Genomic DNA, 16,836 nt, shown 5'->3' on the forward strand with positions numbered 1-16,836 from the left:
GACCACCCATCAAAGTGAGCCTTTGGGGATGGGGACAGATACAGATCCGATTCACTGGGTCAAAAAGGTACCCCACCCCTGGTTTAAAATATGAACTCTCAGGCCCCCCTTTCTCAATCCTCTTATTCTCTTTAGGCAGGTAGAAGCAAAGTTGTAGCCTAGGTAGGTTTTATCTGTTTCTTTCCATTAATTTTGATATTACTAAGACAGTCATTAAGCTTTGGCCCACTAAGCCATATTCATAGGTGTGGTGAAACAAAGTTATTTCTGTGCAACCTATAACCAGTGACCACTATGAAGAACAGAATTTATTGTCTGTAGCTACTTGGTTCAAACAGAGTATGGCTGGCAAAAAACCCCATATCCTCTAAATCAAGAAGAGTTGTAAGTGGGGAACATATATGCCATTTGCTAGAATCAATCTACATTATGCATTTTTCACTGTCAACTTAATCTGCTTTGTTTCTATCCATATTGTTTATGTGAATTTCCTACTGCCACTATAGATTGTATACTCCAGACTGGAAAGGAAGAAGTCCTCATTGCCTACTCCAACCGGACTGCCTCTCCTTGCCCACCAGGGCTAACTACCACCAATTGTCCTGTGGGAAGGATCCCAGGAAAGTGGGTAAGGCAGGTGAAAATAAATCTGCTCCTGCTTCAGCTAGAGCCATCTACTACCAGCTGCCTTGCTAATATAGCTTATTAATACTGCTTATTGTGCTTTGAACAAACATACATTGTTGTTATTTGTAAGCCACCATGGAAGGATTTCTGTCCTGAAAGGTGCGAAATAAATAACCCACAACACTCTCACAAAATTCAAAACGTGCCCACTGGTCCCAGAAGGTTGGCAACCTCTGCTCTGCTGGATTGTGGAAAGCTGGGTGTGTCAGGGTGGGGAGCATTTCCCATGGACAAAGTTTTGACCTAAGGAACAAAATGGGAAGTTGTTGTATCCTGTGGAAAAGAGCAAGAGGAAATCTGCAAGGGTGGAACAAACAAAGGGAAGATGGTTCTGGATAGGATGGGAAGGGCAGCCCCCACCCCCCACAAGCAGGGCAAGACAAATTAGGGACACAGGCATCCTGTTTACAAGACAAAAAATCTCTAGAACTCAATCCCGTTATAAAATTCATAGCATTCTGTTTTTCATTAAGGCATCAATGGCAGGCATTACAATAGTATCTACGTAGCTCAGAATTACCCTGACAGATCCTGTACTGGCAGCCTCTATATTGGACTTCTCCCATTTTGAAGGCCCCTTTGAAATTTTAGCATTTTAGCAGCTGCTAGGCTACTAACTGGGACTGGCTCAGGGAAATTTTGAAACAGCCACATTAGTGACTGGCCTATTTCTGAGCACAATTCAAAATCCCAGAGCTTACTTTTAAAGTACTATATGGTTTGGGACCTGTGATACCTGAAGGGCCACCTTATTTTACGTAAGACCTTGTCCATGTTCTGAGGTCACTGTCAGAGGCCATTATCTGGGTGCCCTGCTCTCTGAAGTGAAGGCATGAGGCAGTAGCCGGTAACCAAACAGAGGGTCTTCTTAGCTATAGTATTCTATCTTTGGAATGCTCTCCCTGGGGAGGCCCTTTGTGATTTAGTAGACTAAATCTACTACATCTTTTGTAGAAAAAGAAATTGGGCTACAGTATTTGTATAATCTGCAATTGCAATTGTTTTTTCAAAAACACACTCATGCCACCCTGGGCTCCTGCTGGGAGGAAGGGCAGGATATAAATCAAATAATAAATAAATAAAGCTTCTCCAAAAACTTCCTCTACAAATGTCAGAACTGAGTGATTAGCAATGCTGAAATAAAAGCCATAACTTGAATTAATTTAAAATCTGTAGCCAACAACTGTTTGTGAGGCTAACCTGAAACTGACTATGAAAAGTTTGTTTGTATTCATAGGACCCTGGGCAGTCAAGCATCCAGGGATTTTTCTCAACCTTTTTTGGTATCTAAAATGTAGCTGAACACTGGAAATTTTCCTATTGCACTTTGTTATTAAGACACATTAGGTAAGATTTCTTCACCACCTGCATACTTCCAATTAAGATAAGAGTCCTTCTAAAACACATTATTTAGAAAGACAGTAACTCATCATGGGCTTGATTGTGCCATACGCTGAAGCAGCTGAATAGATTACCCTATGAATAAAGGCAAGCTATGCAATCTTTATGATCAGTTCGGACCTCAGAAATGCTCTCATATCAACAGATACCCTCGGAAGTTACTTAGCAGGAAGTAAATCTCTCAGCATGAGTGATGCAGGAGTGCTTGGTTGTGACATTCTTTGCTGATAAGGGGCATAGTATTACTACCAAATTCCCTGAGGGCTCTCTCTCTCAAAAAAGTCCCTACCCAATCACACCAGAAATGTTAGCTCTGGATAGCGGCTGGATTTCAATGCAATAAGAAACCTTTGCTGCATTGCTCAGGCTAGGGTTGTTTTGTTTTTGCTGCACTTTTGCCTAGAGCAGTTTTGTGGTATATATGTGGCTATTCTGCAAAACAACAATAAAGACAGCCTGTGCTTATAGCACTCAGTGACACAGTACACATGTGGACAGGATAAGCAGGTACCCAGAAAAAAAGACCAAACATCAAGTAAAAAAAGAAAGAAAAAGTCTTCTATTGGTTAAGGGGTTTTTAAGGATCAGAAGGAAAGAAAGGCTATTATGCTGATGGAACATAATGCCATAAAAAGTGCTAGCTATGTACAACCCATGACAATTCCAGGGTTCTGCACCCCTTTGACCCTAAAGTATTCAGCAAGGAAAAATGGAGCTTCATTCTTACTGAAATAAGAAGCAGCAGAAGAGCAGTCCTGCTGGATCATATCAAAGGTTATCTAGAAAGACAAGCATTTCACTAGATCCTTCCCCCCCCTCACTGTGGGCAACACAGACTCCCAGAATCAAATGTCTCACAAGGCAAGTTACAGTCAATATGCCACTTCCTATTTGTCTCACTCCACAGTAGAGCCTCCCCTCCACCCACATATATAAATGAACTGAGGCATATCCTGGTGCCCAGGAGAATGTGGATATAGACATAGCATAAGTCATCAGTAGACAGCAAGCTGACTAGTTGGGAGCAAGGAAAATTTCAGTTTACTCTTTCATTTGATCTGGTGTGGCTGGGGCAAGAGAGCTGTTTACGTATTTGGGAAATTTAAGGTTGCTGGATCTTAGCAAAAGATTAACTGTGTACTAGCGACAATCCCTGGTTAAAGAACACCTCCAGTTGTATATTCCTTTCCTCTGTCAAACTGCACTTTGTGGGCTCATTGCAGGGATTCCAGATTTATCTCCTGTATCCTATGCTGGTCAGAAAAGATGCACACATCTCTTCTGGACTTCAGGAATTTTGCAATACGAAACTTCAAACAAAGGCCAAGAGAGTGCTTATTATATTTGTTATGTCACTGTTTTATTATTTTTTGTTATTAGGAAATTGTTTTTGCAATTGTTTTTGAGATGTATTTTTGTTCCCCTTGCTGTAAGCCGCCTTGAGCACAATTTTATGTGGAAAGGCAGCGTACAAATAAAATGATGATGATGATGATGATGAAAATGTTTCAGTACATTTTATGCCTTGTAAATCACATCGTGCTGAACACGTACAGGATTAATGGGTTCATAGTTGCCTTCAGGTCTGAGTAGCTGTTAGTTCTGGACATTAATGGATGCATCTCTGATGATCTGCCAACTTCCACCCCCATTCCATTCTTTTCTTCCTCCTATCCTTCTCCTCATATGATGCAAAGGGGCTGTATTTCAACCCTGATTTATCATAATCACAGATGACTAACATCTCCCAATCAAACATGCTTCCCCAAAGAGGCGTGCTGACTCAACATCAGGGGTAGCCAACCTGTCACCTGTGGGTGCCATGACACATACAAAGGCCTTTGGTGACACCCCCAGCAGGTAGCCCAGAACCCGAGTTTTTGCTTTTGTTTTAAAAAGTTAAGTTTCTAGCCTTCCTGGAAGGAAAGGTATGAAGCAAAACATGCAAGTACCTTTCTAAGTGATTTCTGTGAAATTAGCCAGCTTGGCTGCTCCTGGCTGTCAGTGTTATTAGCCAATGTGTAAAATCAGAGCTGCAATTGATAAATGACTTGTTTGGACAGCAGGCAATAGCAATCCCTGGGGTCCTGAAGAGATGCTGTTTCCCCTCCCTTTTAGTCCACTTTTCCTGTTTCTGTTCCCCTCCCTCCCTTTTTTAAGTACTTGGAATCTCCATATTTAGCCCTTTTTTTCTACTAACCAGGATGCATCTTTCCTGTGCTGGGTTTGCCTAAGATCATGTAGCACCTAGAAGTTTATTTATTATTTATTTATTATTTCAATTTATATACCGCCCTTAGCAGAATAGCTCTCAGGGCGGTGAACAAACAAGATAAAATACAATATATCATAATAAAAATCATAAAAACATATACAAACAAACAACAAAAACACTACAAAAACACAATACGACAAAAATTTAAAATACGGATTAAAAGATTAAAATGGTTAAGAAATTTTCTGCCAATTCTACTACACAATAGGCATGGATGAATGTTTAAGAATCTCCCTGCCTCCAAAAGGCAAATGTGAACATATTGCAAAGAAACCTAGGCATGTCTCCTGTTTTGCAGGAGAATTAAGAATTCTCTGTATAATTAACTGATAGCATATACAGTAGGGCCCCACTTTACAGCGCTTCGCTTTACAGCATTCCACTAATACAGCGGTTGTCAATTGCAGAAAGGCCCTGCTCCTACGGCGCTTGTTCTGCTTTTACGGCATTTTTTGCCCATCGGGCGCCATTTTGGTCAATGTTAGTCAATGCGTTCCGCTTTACAGCAGGGGTCCAGAACGTAACCCGCTGTATGAGTGGGGCCCTACTGTATTTCTATTCAGAAGTCTGTTTAATGGGGCTTACTTCCAGGTAAGTGAGTAGAGGCTGGCAGCCTAAGCTTTGGTTTAGGGTTGACATTGGGAAAAACAGGGTTATTGTGCCTTTAACAGCTGGTTGGCAGGCAGAAATTCAACAGGTCAAGCATTTTCTAATATGGAAATACAAAAAGAGAAAAAGAAAAAGGTTATACCTTCTTCTGGAAAGGACTGCCTGAACAAGAATGACAAATACATGGAGTTGGCTTTGCTATTAAAAATAATCTTGTGAAGCTCTTGTCAGAAGTTCCTATTGGCATTAATGAACGACTCTCAACTCTCCCAAAAACCAGCAGGCAACTATTGTAAGTGCTTATGCACCAACATTAGATGCTGTTGAAAACATCAACGAAAATTTCAAAAGCTTGGGCTCTCACTTAATATTAAAAAACCCAAAGTGCTTCAACAACAGGTGCGAACTAGTCCCTCTGTAGCACCATCAATCCAGCTTAATGGTGTGATGTTGGAGAACATTGACCACTTCCCCTATCTCGGCAGCTATCTCTCTGTAAAAGCTGACGATGCAGAAATTCAACATTGTCTGAGCTCTGTGAGTGCTGCATTCTCCCGAGTGTTCGAGGATCGGAATATTCGCAGGGAGACCAAAATGCTTATTTACAAAGCCATTGTACTACCGACCTTACTGTATACCTGTGAAACATGGACCATTTATAAAAGCTACTCCCAACTTCTTGAAAGATTCCACCAACGCTGCCTCTGGAAAATTCTGCAAATTACTTGGGAAGACAGATGGACTAATGTTAGCATTTTGGAAGAACCAAAGACTACCCGTGTTGAAACAATGATCCTTCAACATCAACTTCGCTGGACTGGCCATGTTGTTCGAATGCCTAATCACAGTCTTCCAAAGCAGCTACTTTACTCCCAACTTAAGGATGGAAAATGGAACATCCACATTCACTTACGGACCCACTGTTAAAGACCTTATCTTGGAAGACAATCTTACTCAGCCACGAGTGATCGCCAATGAAATGAATGACAAAAAGGAAAAGCTTCATTGTGACTACTCCCTAATTTTGTGTTATGCCACACTGCCAGCTGTTCCTGGTTACACAATAACAACCAGGCTGTCTTCTTTCCTGGCATACTGGCAAGGAGCATCAGGTAGCATGAACAAAGTGCTTTGAAGGATTTGCTTTTTCTGTAATACCCCTCCCTGATACTAATAATAGAGAACCACTTTTCATATGGTTCCAGTCTATATCTTCTTAGTGTTAATGTCCTAAAGGAAATTTAACAAGAATGTTCACTTCTTTGTTTTAAGCGGTCATATGAATATACTCCATCCTATCAGAGACCAGTCTAAAGACGTTCATAGCGCATTTCAACATCACAAAATTATACCTTATCTGGCTTTTTATATGAAGATATAGGCATCAGGTTGCTAGCGTTACCTTTAAGGAATTAAGTATTGTTTCTTCTAAGCATAATATTTCTCCAGCATAATAAAAAGAGATGCTAGTATTTGAGAAATTTTTCAGGAGACTGATTGGCAGATATGAGAAACGTATTCTTTTAAGTAGCTATAAAATGCACTGGTAATGTGACTGCACTAAGCTTTGAGTGAAGCAGCAGAGATTCATTCCAGGATTACTGGCATCTTATTTAGATCTCTAGACAATGCTCTTCTCTGCCAACTGAGATAAGCAGGTTCCCATTTGGGGACGACCATGGACAATATCTTAAACAACTTACTGGCATGGCTTTGATAAATAAGATATTTTTCAATATCTCCACATGGACAGCCATACCAAGGTCAAGGCCTTTTTACATGATTCCATGCCTGAGTTGTGATGTTCTAAAACTGGTGTAACAAGATGCTACATATTTTGATGCGAACACTCAAAAGAGTAAGAAAGCAGCTCTCTGAAAGCTAGGCCTAAGCTAGAGGAAAAATGTTTGGGACTTTCATTTGATTATGTATCCAAGGGTATTGTCATCCCAGCATAACTTATCACACAAACCGAGAGGAGGGAACAATTTATAACTAACTGGCTGATCTTTCTACCCATACACACACTAGGGCTTGGCCCATGTAAAATGAAAATGGACAATAGTTATATCAGCTGTCTTTTCATCACACTGTAGCACCAGGTGCCAAGAGTTTGTTAAACTGCCATGATGGCTTAAGGCATTCCAGATGTAGACCCTTTTAACACATAATCCCACACCTGTCATTACTGGTCATTCTCCTCCCCACAGAAAGTGTGTTTCCTTTTTTCCATGATGTCTGAGGCAATATCCCATGAAGCAGCAGAACAATTTTACTAGCATGGTCAGGCAAAACCCCCAAAGTGTCCTCTTTTCAGTTTATTGTCATACACACATGCTACAGGGAGGGAAAAACTATTAGTCAAAAAAAGAGAGAAATGATAATACATTCATCCATGTACGACAAACTGCATAGTACCACCAAAGGCAACATCAATTTATATCTCTGTGTACCCATGTTATCCCCATCTTATACGCTTAAGAGAACCACTACCTCAGTGAAGCTCAGCCAACAGTAATAGCAGATATAGAATAGTCTTCTCTCCCCCTCCCACATGTATCTAATCCTTCCTTACTCAAAAGGCCTTCAGTGTTCAAAATGTGGAACACCCCACCTCGCAGCACAATTCTGTTCCTTGCTATCCACTCCTCTGGCAATCTCTGGAGCAATAAACCAGCGACCTACCATTGTATACGATATTATTGTATGCAAACCAATTCTCCGCCCCTCCCCCAAAAGGTGTCTGGCGCTTTAAAGAGGAAACACGCCAAACCTACCATTTTCGAGCTAGTTTAGGGAGACGGAAAAATGAAGGCATTTCTCCTGTCCCACCGGCCTTACTCGCTCCTGCTTGGTTTCATTTCCTTGGATTGTTCTCCAGGGAAGTTACAAGCAGAAACTCGCTATATTAATGGCGGCTACTTTCGCGGTTTTGAAATCCCCACCAAGCGTAGTTCAACTGCTTTTGGTTTCTGGAAAGCCTGATATAGGGACGAGAGAAAAATGGGCTGATAAAAAATACAATGCCTGCTCCCCCCCCCGAACCCTAATCGACTAGATTCGGGAGCTGCGAAGGAGATCCTGCGTGGGATTCACAGTAGACGTACGTGGGATAGAAGCGGCCTGAGCATTTTACAATACCAGCCTAGAATAATCACATGGGAGATCAACAGGCGCAGAGTGTGGGTGCTCGAGTCTCACCTTTTCCTTGTGGGGCTTGCGGATGAAAGAGGTTCGGGCTGTGAAATACTGCTCTAGCTCTGAGTCAGAGTCCTCTTGGCTACAGTAGCCGCTGCTAGTGGTGCTGCTCCAGGTCATCTCGAAAGACGGGGTGGTCGCCGCGTCACACTCGCTCATACCCAGCTCAGCCCGAGAAGAGAGGAGCGCGGATGACTTCTCTCTCTCGGCTTCACAAAAGAACCCCAGTCCCCTAATCTCCTTCGCCCCGTATCAGAGGACCCGGGATCACCACACAAGAGACAAAAATGCAAAGAAAGCAACGCAGAGTTAGAGAGCCTACCACTACTTCCACCGCCTCCTAATAGGAGGGCAACAAAGCAACTGGCTCCTTAATGCCAAATAATGCCTAAAAGGGCAACTCCCTATTTGGTTCCGTTTATGCGGCAGCCCCTCCTGTAACTAAAACAACACCGGACGGTAGCCACCTAGTGAAAGGGGTGCGCGCTTTCCGAGTTCTGCCAGGCGCGAGCTGCTAGTGTGGCAAAAACCTTCGCGGCTTTGAAGGCGGAGACGCCCCCTTTCCCCCCTTCCTCCTGGCAGCCGTTGGGATTGAAACGTATACAGTCCCGCACGCGCCTGCCTGATTGGGCGAGAGGAGGGGGCTATGTGGGAGCGGCCTCTTTCCCGGCGAAAACCTCGCTGTTACTCGTCCCGTCCGTTTCCTCTTCGGGGGAGCGGCTGCAGTGATTTCATCCCCAAACTAGCCGCGCGGGGTGGAGTCATGCTTACTGGCTTTCTCTTCAGCACGCCCTTCAAGTCCGCCCGGAATAGCAAGCCCTAGTGGCACTGACTCACCTTCCGCCCCACATTGGCAATAAAAGCTTAAAGGGTTGCCGGCTGCATCCCTATGCATTCCTTCTGAGTATACCTTCAAGGGTAGACGGCTGCATTAGTAAACTTACTTACTCAGGTCGGAAATAGGTCTCACAGAAACATTTTAAAAATTGGGTTGTTCACTTTAAAAACTAGAATAATTTCCTCTTTGGCTGTGTTTCCTCATACACACTGAGGGGGAGCATAGAGGGATCTCTTGCCTTCAGCATTTGTGTAGCAGTCAGAAATTCAACATGTAAGCTTCACATGTATCGCCAGGCTAGGACGACTAGTACTTGTTGAATTTCTGCCTTGTGTGTAGCTATTTAGGGCTGCTGGAGCAACAGATAGCAAAATCCTGCTTGAAAGTTGGGAAAGACCTTTTAAAGAGGGCATTGACAATAATATATCCAGAAAAGGGTGTTCCTGACTGTGAGGAGTCTCACAATCAAGTCCTATAAGGAAAAGGCGAAAGAGCTCAGTATATTTAGGTGGGAGAAGAGAAGATTAAGGGGAGGCAAGATAGTTGTCTTCAAATATCCGAAGAGCCCTCACACAGGAGGTATGCTTTAATTTGTATTCCTGCACTGAGCAGGGGTTGGACTCAATGGCCTATAGGCCCCTTCCAACTCCACTATTCTGTAATTCTATAAGATTAAGTGGGTTGTTATCTGTTTCTCTAGAAGACAGGAGGAGAAAGAATGGGTGGAAATTGCAAGGAAGCAGGCTGTTTCTCCTAATAAAAGCTGTTCAGAAATGGAATAGACTGCCCCTGGAGGTAGTAGGCTCTCTTAATGCAGGTATTCAAAGCAGAGGCTAGATAACAATCTGGTTAGGGATGCTATAGATGCATCCTGCAATGCAGATCCTGCACTATGCAATGAATTGATCTCCAAGGATCCTTCTAATGCTTAAAATGCTATGATTTTATTAAGCCAGACAAAATAATCCAGTGCTACAGGGTTCAAAACAAAGTACACAGTCAGCATTTACAAATGGAGAAGCATCTTGGAGCCTAAGACAAGGTACTTGCCTTATCTCTGCTAATTAGATCTGTCACGTTATCTTGCCCAGTAATAATATACACAAAGTATACTCTTTCATTTTTGAAATTTCAGTCTTTCTCTCTTTTAATAACTCTTGATGTGCTTACTTTCTGACTGGTATCTGTTCCTTGGGATGAGCAAATGAAACTCTAAAGAATAATAATTAGCACTTCCTAATCTGGCCCCAAACTCAGTCATCTCTTTGAACCTCTATTAAAATATAAACCAACTTACCTCACAATCTAATGTACAAGCCAAATCTGGGTTTATTATGTAAAAAAGATACAATAATCTTATGTCCCACCATATTCTTGGGCCCACACCCTTCTGTAACCACAACTACAGTAAAGACAGAAATCCTATACTTCTCTCTCGAAGGTTAGTCATGTCAGCCTGCCAGATGCAGCAATATGCTTGTCTTGCTTTTAAAATCCAATAGATTTTTTTCTGCTCATGAGAGACATAGGGCAAGGATCCAAGGCATCAAGGAACCCTCTTTCTATTTTCAGTAGCATTCAGATGACAACTAGAAAACAACCAATTTCCTAACTTGTTCTGTACAATTGTATGGAGACTATAGAACTTCATCATTTAGCATTGTAAAAAAAGAAAAGAGAAGAAATATAGTACTTAATAACCTTGTTGCTGCAGCATATAAATATACCCTAACAGCCTTTCAACATACTTACTCTAGGAAGCAGACCTACTTTGCCATCATTCCCTGACTGGAAGCTTAGGAAAATAACTTGTCCAAATTCACCAAGCCTTGATTGGTCTACATATTCAGAGAATGAAGCAGGAAAAGAGTCTTAGGGTGGAAAACGCTCGCTATTTTGCCAGTTCAAGTGCGTCTCCGCTTCTCACTTCTGAAAACGGGGGCACATGATGCTAGACAAACCCTGCCCTTTTTTACTGTAAAACCTGGTGGGAGCAGCTTGATTGCATTTTTTAAAATTAAGCTTTAAAGAGATTTTGCAACTGATTGACAGATCAACCCATTTCCCCTCCAGCTGTGGCTAATGGAAATGCTCTGGTCTGGCGACTAGTGTGTTTACAGCCTTGAAGTGGTAGGGTGGGGTGCATTCAGACTGTAGCTAAGGGGATACCAATTTTAATGCTCTTCCTTGTAATCAAATTCCTGCAAAAAAAAATTAATACATCAGGGACAAATGATCTAGCCCATGCCCATCCCTCTCCCTGCTGTGCTAGTTTTCTATGTACAAGGAGGGCTTAAGCAAGAGAGCATTTAAAAATGTAATCCCAAACCTGAAGTGGCTCTCTGTATTGTATTGTGAATGTTCCACCATTCTTCTGTACCTGGCTGTGGCTCTCAGAGCTCCCCATGGAAACATTACGGATTCTGAACAGAAGGGCTTTTAAGGTATTAGGTAGCTTAAATTACATGAAAGGGCATAGCAAGAGGTCAAAAAGATGGAGGAGCATACAAGCTATGTCTCTTTGAGGCAAAACCAGGGATTCCTCCCCCACCAACTTCCCTTGTATGGGCATGCCTGCATGCTCCTGTCTTTCTTGGGAATAGCTTACAAATGCTGTCGCTAAGCAATGTGGTTCCATGGCAGAAGTGTTTCCTCCAGCACGTGGCAAAGTGTTAATTGGCAATGAGGAATGCTCAGCTGGGCTGACAGGCCTTGCATATCCAAGTACCTGCACTTTTGGTCCTCCCTGCCCCCAAGGACATGTTAGCAGCATCTTGTCCCAGCTGCAGCGAACAGTACTGCCATAACAGACTGGAACTGGATTATGATGAAATTTATGAACCCCTCCCTTCTTCTGCGAAGGCTAAGCTTGTTTTGAAAATGCAAGCTAACTGCTGCGTTTGTTGAGAAAACATATATATCAGAGGCTTCCCACATATCCCAATAACAAGATTCTCTGAAGCAGACCAGACAGACAAGAGGATAAAATCCTTTTCCATTGTTTACAATGTGTTTAGTGCTATGCTAAACATAGAAGAAGATTCACTAATAGGCAAAAAACCTTGTGGTTTAAGAACGTACCTATAGCCAACAGATATTTCTATCAAACTTTAAAAAACAGGGAAATTGGGCAGCTACAGTGAATGCATCAGGGGAGCAGGAGAACTGACCTCCTCTCTGAAATATTGACTGCCCTACAAATTTGTCAAAATGCAAACACAATTTGGGTTGGTCTTTCACAGTCCAATCCACTTGCTGTGTAGCTTGGAAGAATTTGGTAACATGTGCCTCTGAACATATGGTGAGTGGTGGCAACACCTGCCATCTCCTAACATGGAGAATTACATTTTTTGTATGTTTGTTGGTGTTCTTCTTACTTTGCTTCTTTTCTGTGTTACTATTGTTTCTACAGAGAATCTAACCTAGAAAATTATATTTCTCTCATTATTCATCCTAGAAATCTGTGACAAATTTATTTTTATTAATTTCAAAGCCTTTTTATTGGTCAACATCATATGATGGTGAAGACAGCCTTTTGTGTTTGAAATTGGAGGTTATGCTCTATTTCTATTTTGGGCATATTAACAGTTGAATCTGAAACTGCAGTTTGATGAAAAATCAGACTGATTACTATATGTTGCTACTTAAGCAATGACATTGGAAAAAACGAACTTGGCCTGCCCAGGATGCATGTTTTCAGCCTGCTATGCATAAACTACTCCACTTAAGAAAAGGTGGGCATGGTCAATTAAAAGCATAGAGCACACCTAGAATTTTGCTAGAATATATTTCACCTCCCACTGTTTTATCTTGTACAAACTGAGACACTCCTCATGTCCACTGGAAACTATTCTGCAGAACAGCCAGTGCCATTATTCCACAATTGTTTTTGAAGCTTTTTTGTTTAGTGTTGCAAAGTGTTGCTGTACTTCATATATTCAAAGAAACAGAAGCAAAAGAGAATAATTTCCTATAGGAAACGTCACTAAAACTGCAAAGTAAATCAAAGATATTTAAAGTGACTATCTGAACTATATGAACTGTTTTAATATTGTTGCTTCCACCCTGCTAAAACAAGATCAGCAGAGCACGTATATTGTTTCTGTTCTTTGGGCTGATTACAGGTGTTGCCACCACTCAACCATATGCTCAGAAGCACATGTTACCAAATTCTTCCAAGCTACACAGCAAGTGGATTGAACTGTGAAAGACCAACCCAAATTGTGTTGGCATTTTGACAGATTTGTAGGGCAGTACAATATCTCAGAGAGGAGGTCAGTTCTCCTGCTCCCCTGGTGCATTCACTATAGCTGCCCAATTTCCCTGCTTTTTAAAGTTTGATACAAATATCTGTTGGCTATAGGTACGTTCTTAAACTGCAAGGTTTTTTGCCTATTAGTGAATTTCTCTGCTTTTTAATCTGGGAGGTAAGAAATGGGATCCTGTGCAAGTTTGCTGAGAATGGATTGATCATTTGCATGCTTATTGAGTTCAGTGGGAACTCCCCTGCAATCATGCTTAGGATAGGTGAAACTGACTAGAGGGGAGGAGGGGAAGGGGACCAGGCAGGAGGGGGAGGAAGAGGGGAGGTTTGATCATTTGCATGTTTACAGTAGGGCCCCACTCATATGGGGGGTTACATTTCAGACCCCCACCTAAAAGCAGAACTCATTCAATAGAATGGTGCCTGACGCCCTCAAAACATCATAAAAGCGGAACAAGCGCCATATGAGTGGGGCCTTACTCTAATTGAAAGCCGCCGTATTAGAAGAACACTGAAAAGTAGGGCCCTACTGTATTGAGTTCAGTGGGATTTACTCACATGCAGTCATGCTTAGGATAGGTAAAACTGAACATGGGGAGGAAAGCCTGAGTGGGCAGGGGAGGAGGAAGAAGGGAAGAGGAAGGAAGAGGACAGGGGAAGGAGGGAAAAGGCAGGTGTGATCATTTATTTATTTATTATTTAAAATATTTCTATCCCACCCTTCTACCCTATAATAGGGCACTCAGGGTGGCTTACAATAAAATAAAACATAAAAAATTCTACGCAATAAAGATCACAAAAACATTAAAATACAATTAAAATACATACAATACACACACACACACACACATATATGTACATATATCAGCAGACCACCTGTTGTAGCATTTCGCCAGCCTCCTAATTTGTGCAGACTGTTAGTGAGAGCTGTGCTTAAGCCACCTATCACCAATCCTGGGTCTCATCCTTGTCACTCCAAACGCTGTATCACTTGTGTGTACCTCAGGGAGACAGCTACTTTCACAAGCACTAGGACAGGCAGGACATATTACATCAAACAGAACATCACCTGCAAGTCCTGCAATATAAATTATGTCATCAAATGCAAAAGACCAGGATGTCATCTCCAGTACATAGGAAAAAACTACAACTGACCTAAGCACACGCTTCAGAAACCACAAATCGGCAGCTGATGAAGGCGGAAGCCGAAACATGTTGGTAATACAATAAAACCACACAAACGCATGCACACATGGATGGACAGACGGACAGATGGAAGGACGGACGGTAGTGAAGGGACTAAAGAGGCAAGATTAAAATAGAACGCTAAAATCAGTGTCAGGCTCTACCTTCAGTTTCTCCCCCAGGCCCTCTGGAACAAGATGGTTTTCAGAAGTCTCAGGAAAACCATCAGGGAGGGAGCAGAGCAGGCTTCTTTGGATATGGTATTCCAAAGCTTGGGGGCCACAGCTGAAAAGGCTCTCTCCTGCATGCTTATTGAATCAATGGGACTAACTCCTGAGCAATCATGGTTAGGATAGGCAAAACTGACCATGGGGGAGGGGAGGGGAGAGGGAATGAGGAAGGTTGGGGAGAAGGGAGAAGGAGGAGGATGAGGGGAAAAGGATGGGATTGGAAGGAGAGGGGGAGAGGTGAAGGAGGGAGGAAGTAAGGGGCAAAAGGGAGGTGATGGAAGGGAGGAGGAGGGGAGGACAGGTTCAATCATTTGCAGGCTTATTGAGTTCAATTGGATTTACTCCCATGCAAACATGGTTAGGATAGGTAAAAGTGACCATGGGGGGGAGGAGGAGGGGGAGGGGAGAGTAGAGGGAAGGAAGAAGCGGGGAGAGGGGAGCAGAAGGAGTGGGAGGGGGAAGGAGAGGGAGAGGGGTGAAGGAAGAGGGAGGGAAGGGACAAAAAGGAGGTGATAGGAGGGAGGAGGGAACTGCCTTCAAGTCAATCCCGACTTATGGTGACCCTATGAATAGGGTTTTCATGGTAAGCAGTATTCAGAGGGGGGTTGCCAGTGCCTTCCTCTGAGGCTGAGAGGCAGTGACTGGCCCAAAGTGTGGGGATTTGAACTCTGGTCTCCTAGGTCATAGTCCTAGGGTAGGTAAAACTTACCATGGGGGAGGGCGGAGGGGCAGGGGGGAGGGGATTGGAAGGAGGTGGGGGAGGAGAACTGCAAGAACTACTAATTCTTCTTATACAGCGCACCACATACCAGTGGGACTCTCAAGTTTACCCTGTAGTAGGACAGGACAAAGCACAGGCCACTCCAAAACAAGTAGTTAGAAAAAAACAAAAGGCAGAAGAGAGTATGAACGGGAAGGATACTCCAGTGGTTGTGACCTGTACACGTGCAACAAGTGCAAGCTCATGGCACTGTTGGAAGAAAAAGTGAGAGGCCTAGAACAGTGGGTGGCCACACTGAGGACTATAAGAGAAGATGAAGAGTTCTTAGACAATGCTGGAACAACAGCAAAGAGAAGTGGAGATGGAAGAGCAACAGCATGTGGTAGCAGAAGATGAGACTGCTTTGGAGAGGAACAACAAAGTGGAAGAAACTCCGAGGTAAAGGGTGACAGGAGCAGAACAGCTAGAAGACACCCTTCACCAGTGGAACTATGGAACCGCTTTCACCCACTCGAGGATGAGACTGGAGGGCAGCCTGTGGTGAAAGAATTACAGGAGACCCCATGTGACAACGAGCGAGAGGCTGAAGCTCAATCAAGCAGGGCCAATGAAACCACACCCCACAACAAGAAAAGTACTAGTAGTGGGAGATTCCCTACTGCGTGGGGTTGAAACCCAAGTATGCCGAGAAGATCCGTGGACTCGCCAGGGATGCTGTCTACCAGGAGGACGGATTAGAGATGTGACGGAAGGGTTGCCATCACTCATCAAGCCCACCGACAGGTATCCCTTTCTCCTTATCCATGTGGGAACAAATGATACTGCCAAACAGAGCTATGAAGAAATCACATCAGACTTTGAAGCTCTGGGAAGGAAACTCAAGGGCTTTGGGGCCCAGATAGTTTTTTCATCCATCCTTCCAGTACTTCTTCTGAGGAGTAGAAAGGGAAAGAAAAATACTCTGTGTAAATAAATGGCTACGAAGGTGGTGCCGACGTGAGAGATTTGGATTCTGGGACCACGGGCTACGCTTCCTGGAAGATGGACTGCTGGCAAGTGATGGGTTGCATCTCACAAGGACTGGAAAGAATGTGTTTGGCCACAGCATGGAGAAGTTCATCAGGAGGGCTTTAAACTGAATCCTAATGGGGAGGGAGACGTAAACTTGGTGGTAACGACTGATGAAGGCTTGTGCACAGTAATGGGAACAGAGAGATTGGCTCTAATAGGGCCCAGTAACAGTCCTCAGAAAAGTTTAGTAAGTAAGCCAAGCCATAAATCACATGGTCTTCGATGTCTGTATACTAATGCGCAGAGCATGGGAAACAAGCAGGATGAACTTGAACTCTTAATACAGGAGAGTAATTATGACTTGAAAGGTATAACTGAAACTTGGTGGGATGACTCCCAGGACTGGAATACAGCAGT

General features: G+C 43.1%; 1 protein-coding gene across 2 annotated transcripts in view; it reads right to left on the minus strand.

Annotated features, from left to right (window-relative positions):
* Window positions 1-16,836, minus strand: part of RASSF1 (Ras association domain family member 1) — a 57,752-nt gene that overhangs the window by 17,143 nt on the left and 23,773 nt on the right. The window contains exon 1 of one of the 2 annotated variants that reach the window (XM_061617851.1): window positions 8,174-8,978. The exons of the other annotated variant lie outside the window; for it this stretch is intronic. Within the exon in view, the coding sequence (XP_061473835.1) occupies window positions 8,174-8,329 (156 nt within the window). The 5' untranslated portion in view covers window positions 8,330-8,978. Of the gene's footprint in view, window positions 1-8,173; window positions 8,979-16,836 lie in introns of those variants that run through there. 2 annotated transcript variants of the gene reach the window in all.

The sequence above is a fragment of the Rhineura floridana genome, chromosome 3 (assembly GCF_030035675.1).
Source record: "Rhineura floridana isolate rRhiFlo1 chromosome 3, rRhiFlo1.hap2, whole genome shotgun sequence".
NCBI lineage: Eukaryota > Metazoa > Chordata > Lepidosauria > Squamata > Rhineuridae > Rhineura > Rhineura floridana.